The sequence below is a fragment of the Tenrec ecaudatus genome, chromosome 15 (assembly GCF_050624435.1).
Source record: "Tenrec ecaudatus isolate mTenEca1 chromosome 15, mTenEca1.hap1, whole genome shotgun sequence".
Classification (NCBI taxonomy): Eukaryota; Metazoa; Chordata; class Mammalia; order Afrosoricida; family Tenrecidae; genus Tenrec; species Tenrec ecaudatus.
The window spans coordinates 17,292,854-17,300,015 of NC_134544.1; the positions used below are offsets into that span (position 1 = coordinate 17,292,854).

The window sequence follows — 7,162 nt, forward strand, 5'->3', positions numbered from 1 at the left end:
ATATTTTATAAATGAGCAAAACAAAAATCTTTTATGAAAGTTTGTAAGCCAGTTAGTTACCTTATGCCTTTATCCCTCCAATTTTGGGCATCCAATTTTTATACTACCTACTTACATAAACTTTGAGAAGACAAGCAAGTTCTTTGATGTGAACAATCTTCACTCCTACTGGAACTTTGTTGAGTCTGCATCCATAAGCAAAGTCAAATTAGGGTAGGTTGTCCATAAAGTCAGCATCAATATGCGTCGTTCACAGGCTCAGATGTCTTCTTTTCATTTGGTTGGCTTTTGATTAACTCCCTTTTCTCTTTATTACTCCTGGTTATGTAAAACTGCCATGCCCTTTATCAATAAATATGCAATTATCCAGTTTTCCTGGCACCAAATAACAATTCTTATTGAATCTATGTGATTCTAACAAAGACATACTTTCCAGCTCATGCCCACAGGGAATAATAAATTTAATGAGAGCCTCTGAACTGACGCCATACCTCTGGAGTAAAAAAAAAAAAAAAGCACTTATCGAATGATTCTAACATTTTGTAGTGACCTACGGAATCAACATTCACAGTGACACTCTGTGTTCCCAGAATGTAATTTTGACTTTGAATAAGATACCAGATATGGACCCAATGTCCCACTTCCCTCTGGAGTCAACACCCAAAAGCTGAGACAACAACCGAACGGATTCCGCACTTTCCACCGGGTCTAAAGTCTTAGCAACCCCGACACTAGGATAAAAAGCAACTTTCAGCAGAAACACTAGAACAATTCTCTAGGCAAAAAGCAAAAAAAAAAAAAGGAAATGAGTAAACAACTCCTTCTTTTCAAAGCTCTTCCATCCTTGCTTCACACAAACAAAATGGCGGCGTGTTGCTCTCACGTGCCACAGAAGGGCTCTGGGAACCCCATCTTCCTTTCCAAAGGGATCCAAAGAGCTAAAGGGTGGTTGCTTTCCTCTTCCCCTGGCTGCCAGTGGGTGAAATGGAGGCCCACCGAAGATTCTTCCATGCTAAAGCAGTCTCCTCCCTCATCAGAAGGCTCCCCAACAGTCAGGTGCCTGAGCGGAAGAGCTTGGCTATCACACTCAGGAGTTTCTGCCGCCAATTCAACCTGTCTCCAATTCTCCTGAGTTGCACGGCACACTCAACTTCGTGCTCTGAAAAGGAAATGTAAAAGACACCAGCATGAGCATCTGTAACATCCTACCCGGTACGCAGCAAGGGTCAGGCCAAGATGCCCATCCAGTGTGTTGATGGGTTGGATATTCATCTTAGCCCTATGTCAGCCTGAAAAAGAACTGTCTCTCTCGCACATGCGAGTACACATCCACACACACACAAACACACATTTCACACGTACTATCACAGCATGGCTTGGGATCAAAAGCAAAATAGTCAAGGCAAGAATAAATACAAGTTACTTGGGGTTTTCATTTTGTACGCATCAAAATGAGGCTAATGTTGCCTTACTTTCAGATGTGAGGGTTTTAATGTAGCAAACACCTTTTGCCAGATTTTACCAGTTTTCTATAGTCACCCTTTTTCACTCATCTAAGGTTGGTCCATCAACAGAAGCTAAATCCTAAAACCTTTCATGTTTTCAAATAGAATTTGTTTTTAAATGCCAATAAATATATGGCTTAGATTACACCTTCAGTAGCTCAATCTAAGGCCTTTTCTTCATTGGAGAAAAATCCCTCATAAGACTCATTATTTCTTAAATAAAAACAATGTCCAGATTCTCTAAAACAATTTGAATGAGTACATTTACTTCACACCAAATATTCCTTCCTACCACCAATCCATTACCTTCATGGGGAGGGCTGAAACTAAAAATAAGTCACGTTTATCATCTAGGTTTCCTTGAAATTAGAATTGAGATACTTTAATAATTGAATATTCACTTGAGAAAAATGCTTAAAATGAAATTAACCTTAGACGCATAATTTTCTCAAATATTTCGAAGAACAACTCATTCTTCTCGCTGCCATTGCGCTAATGTCAACTTATAGAGGCCCTGCAGGACAGCACAGGAATACCCCTGTGGGTTTCTGAGACTGTCACTCTTTATAGAGGTAGAAAGCCTCCTCTTTCTCCCATGGAGGGGCTGGTGGTTTCAAACTGTTGACCTTGTAGTTAAAAGCCAAACGTGTAATCCACTGGACCACCAGGCTTCCTTTTAGTCCACTTCAAAATTATGGTGATTGGACTCAAAACAAAACAGTAAGTACAGCAGGTTTTTACATCTCCATTTCGATCTCTCCACAAGAAAGTCTTCTCCATTGACTGTCCGGGCCTAGCTTTCCCCAAATATTGTGATTAGAACTGGCAAAGGCGTGATTCTAAGTGGAATATTAGCATCAAAATTCATCGGATGGCAACTAACAATAAACTACAGATCAGTTAGCCCACAAGTTGGGGAGCCCTGAATTTGAAGAGCAAAAATGATCCCTTTCACCGGGGCAGAAAATAGCTTTACTTGTTCCCTTGGGGTTGCTTTTTCTGACTTCTGTGCATCGATTAAAGTGCGAATCACTACCCAAATTTAAGAGCATCCCGGGCCATGCTGAATGTAGGAGGTGAGGCTGGGTGGGCGATGCACAAAGCCCAGGTAGACCTTTGGGGAACAAAGTCACAACTTTGAACGGCACGGAGTGGACAAAGCCTTTTTCCACACCAAGCAGGAACCAGAGAGCTCTGCTGGGCGGCACAGGGCCACCTTTGCAAAGCACCATCCCTTCCTCTGTGGCCCCAGGGCGCCTGTAAGAGACAGGAGCACCCGCTCTATTTCAAGCCCAGACCCAGAGCTGCGCACTTTTTCTCACTTCTGCTGCTTCCTTCCAACTTTCTTCAGATTTTATAGGGAGAGATAGGGTGTGGGGCTGGATGGAGGGAGGCGATGAGTGGGTGGGAAAAGGATTGAGATCCACGTAGCAATTGTACAATACTGCTTGCGGTGATGGAACTATGGAAAGTTACAGCAGTAACAGAATCTTAAAAAAAAAAAAAAGTAAAGCGATTGAACGAACCTCTGTCTGCCACACTAAACATGAAGGATTAAAAATGTGTACCCTAAAGCTTCAAAGAGAGAAGACTTTGTTGAGTTCCTAAATACCCTTGAGCCCCATTCCCCCCAAATCGCATTAGCCCAATGTGGAGGGGCCGGCGGGGGTGAGTACAGTGTAGGGAGAAACGTGGTTGGCGTTCGGTAGCGGCGGCGCAGAGGCCTCCGGAGGACCAGGGACGGGGTGGGGGTGGGGAATGGGGCAGAGAAGGCCGCCTCCCGCCCCACCTGCTCCGCTAAAGACTTTCTCCTTGCGCCCATTCTTGAATTTTTGTTTTGTTTTAATCCCCACGACTCTTTCGCAGGGCAGTTTGCGGGGACAAGAGGGAGACTTTCTGTCCGGGCTAAAACGCAGCAGCATCCCAATCCCAAACGCAACTCCCTCCCGGGCTGCCTGCCTCCCTGGTCCTGGGAAAGCCCTGCCGGGACTTCCAGGAGGCGCCCCAGGTGCGCACCTGGCCGGACCCGGAGCCCAGCGCACTGGGCGCCCGAGCCCCGACAGCCCGCCCGCCCCAGGCCCACGGGCCCCGGCCCGGCCGGGTTCCTGCGTACCTGCCGGCGCCCGCGTGGGGCTCGGCTGTGCGCTCTTGCGCGCTTTCTTCCCCGACATCGCTTCCAGCGGCCGCCCGGAGCGCGGGCCCCGTCCTCCCCGAGCGCTCGGTTCCGTCTGCAGGGCGCGGGCTGCGCGCCGGGAGGACTCGAGATCTAGAGGGAGAGAAGGAGGCCCGAGGTGCCAGGAGGGGGACACGGCCCGTGCGCCGCGCCGGCCCGCGCGCTCGGTTTTAAGGGGACTTTCCCAGTGACGCGGGCCCAGGCTTGGCGCCAGCGCCGCCCACTTCACGCCCTGTGGGACGTCGTTGGGGGCGGAGCGCGCCGGGCCGGGACTCCGGGGAACCCCGCGCAGCCGCCGGGCACACGACCTGCCCGGGCACGCTCTGCCCTCGCCGCCGCGGGACAGCGCTGGACCCCGGGCCCCGCGACAGACAGGCGCTGCGCGGGCCAGGCGGCGGCCGCCCCCCGAAGCACTTCCCGAAAACCCGGGGAGGGAAAACGGGGGGGCCGGCTGCGGCTGGGGCGGGGTTGTAGGACTTGAGAGAGGGACCGATTTTCCTCGCCGGAAAGTTGGGGGTGGGGAGAACGAAGCCCGCGCCTGGTCCTTATCTTGAATAGGCAATTGGAGACATCTGTAAACAAAAGAGGTGGGGACCACAAGGTTTTCACGCTGAGAAAGTCTGGGCCGTTCCCGCGCAGTGAAAAGAGCGGAACTTTAATAACAAACACATGCTGGCGTGTGTTTGTGCGTCGGCTGGTCCGCCTGCGGTGGGAGGAGGGGCTGGTGTTTAGAAGTAGATCAGATTCAAATCAAAAGATTAGCTGGGAGCCTTAAGGGGCTTTGACTTTATGTTAATAGTGGGGAGAGGGGAGGGGTTGCAACCACTCAAATGTAACCAATGGCCCTGAATGGCCAACAATAGCAAATACAGTCGTTACTTCTTTTCAGTTTTTTGTTTTGTTTTTTAACATAGCCCCAAACCCATTTGCTAGGTCCACAAAAGGATTGATCTGGTGAATCGCCTCTAACCATAGTCGAAAGATGTAGGTGAATAGCATGGTAAAGTGGATGGCGGCAGACTTAGCGAAGTTAAAATGTAACGCCCTATCATTTGATCTCTCTTTTGACCCCTTTGAAAGTTGCTGCAGTTTCAGAAGAAAAGCTGAGGGGAAATACACCGGGATTAAGTCTTTCGTGAACCCCCTCCACCAGGGCTGGGAATCGCCTTGTTATCAGGCAGAGTGCACTGAGAAGTGGATTACCACAGATGTAGTTAGGTTAAAATTTAACACCTTACCATCCGACCTCCTTTTTGTGCCATTTTAAACTCGTCGGGTTCAGTCTTTTCTGCTGTCTTGTCTGTTGAGGCTTTTCTCGCTGTTACTTTGTTACGGTTGTTTGGTTGTTGCTTTGAATGTTTTCCTCTATATGGGATCCAGGATAGGTAAATCTTGAGACAATAAAGCTGATTAATGGTAGCTTGGGGCCATGCTAGGGAAGGTTGGCTAAGAACAATGAGTACAAGAATGAAGAAAATGTTCTAAAATCGTGGCCATGACTGTACAACTCCTCTTAATGGGACTGAGCTATTGAATTGTATGCTATGTGAATTAAATGTCAAGCGGTTAGAGAAGGATTACATTGCGTGGTGCCTGGAAAAGAAATTGAGCATAGACTCATGTTCCCTGTGAACCCCTGCAGACAGGGAGATGGGCAGTAACAGTAAAAGACGGTGAGCGTGCAGAAGCATCTCAGGGGCTTTTATGAAAGGAGGAATGAGCTATCTGGGAATATAGACATCATTTTCATAACATCTGGTGCTTGAGTAATTCCATTAGAATGGAGAGAACCAGGAATGGTTATCCGGATCTGACTTCACGGCAGGGGGCCTCCCAGCAACAAGGTCGCCGTGGTTAGGTGCCATCAATTCAATTCGCAGGCCTCCTGTGCGACAGAACTAAACACCGCCCCATCCTGCACCACCGTCACAGTGGTTCTTATGTTTGAGGCCACAGTTACCCACAACAGCCCCCAAAAACTCAAACGCACTGCCACCTGGTTGATGCCAACCCATAGCGACACTCTGGGACACAGAACTAACTGCTCCTGTGAGTTCCAGAGGCTGTGACTCTTGACAAAAGTAGAAAGTCCTGTTGTTCTCTAATACCGCGGCTGGTGATGTCAAACTTCTGACCTTGCGGTTAGCAGCCAAGCATGTAACTGCTACACCATAGGACTCCTGCAACAAGGAAGCCGCTCTGAAGGTCATGCCCACTTCACAGGTGCACATACTGAAGTCTATGGAGCTGAAATTAAGGACTCAAGCTACCTGGGGAGAGGGCAGTGCCAGACTCTGATCTGGAGCCAGCTCCTCTGTCTGCCCTTCCACACACCCCTTCTCCTTCTCTCTCTCTCTCTCTCTCTCTCTCTCTCTCTCTCTCTCTCTCTCTCTCTCTCTCTCTCTCTCTCTCTCTCTCTCTCTGTCTCTCTCTCTCTCTCTCTCTCTCTCTCTCTCTGTCTATCTCTCTTTTCTCTCTCTTCTCTCTCTCTCTCTCTCTCTCTCACACACACACACACACACAGCCAGCAGTCACCGCTTCTAGACAGTGAATGTTCCGGATTCATCAACACGATTTAATGCAGGGATGATGAATGACAAAGACCCAGTGCAGTCCAGCTGTGGTGCCGGAGAAGATTGCAAGTACCACAGACAAACCCATCTCTCTTGAAAGAGGTACAGCCAGAGTGCTCCTTAGCAGCAAAGATGGTAAGACTTCATCTTGCATGCTCTTTGGACGTGTCAGGGGAGACCAGTCCCTGGAGAAGAACGTCATGTTTGGTGAAGTAGAGGGGCAGTGAAAAAGAGAAAGGCTTTTCAGGAGATGGACGGACACCGTGGCTGCAAGAATGGGCTCAAGCATAGAAACCACTGTGAGGCCGGCCCAGGACCAGGCAGTGTTTTGTTCTGTTGTGCACCAGGTCGCTATGCATTTAACAACTGCACTAAACGCAGAGGTCACAATGGGCTCCTGAGAACGACTGGTGCCTCCCCTTAGGTTAGGGTTTGGCTCATGATACTGGTCTACAAAATGGCTAGTGAACGTGAACAATATTTAGACATTGAGAAGTTGAATAAAAGCCAGCCTTGGACACGTTCTAGGATAGGGGGGTATCCCAGAGAAGGGCATCCTGCTTGGTAGAGAGTTAGTGGGAGCTAGATTCTCAGCGAGGGAGGTGAGGTGACAGAGCCAGCAGCCGCAGCCATGGGTTCAAAGGTAGCACTGACAGGAAACACGCAGAGAGGTTCCGGTCTGTTGTCCACACATGCAGCCCCAGTGAGGACCCAGAGTAGACGCTGGGACCCAGCAACCACACTGCCACCCTGGCCTCCTGTTTCCACAGTGGAGAAAAGAAATGTGTTTGCCAGGCTCCCTGCTCTGTTTGCTTTGGCCATTTACATTATGTGGCCCCTGTAGGCCTCTGAGCTGGTTTATTTATCTTAAAGCATTCAATGGACATGAATCAGCAATTGTTTTTTTTTTT

The 7,162-nt window shown here is 49.0% G+C and overlaps 1 protein-coding gene across 1 annotated transcript; it reads right to left on the reverse strand.

The window, feature by feature from the left end:
- Positions 1–905: 905 nt before the first annotated feature.
- Positions 906–3,853, reverse strand: PMAIP1 (phorbol-12-myristate-13-acetate-induced protein 1). Its single transcript, XM_075532890.1, has 2 exons — positions 3,619–3,853; positions 906–1,159 (listed from the first exon to the last, which is right to left on the reverse strand). Exons 1-2 carry the CDS (start codon positions 3,674–3,676, stop codon positions 1,053–1,055), a joined length of 165 nt encoding a protein of 54 aa, XP_075389005.1. The 5' UTR covers positions 3,677–3,853; the 3' UTR covers positions 906–1,052.
- Between the last annotated feature and the right edge of the window lie 3,309 nt (positions 3,854–7,162).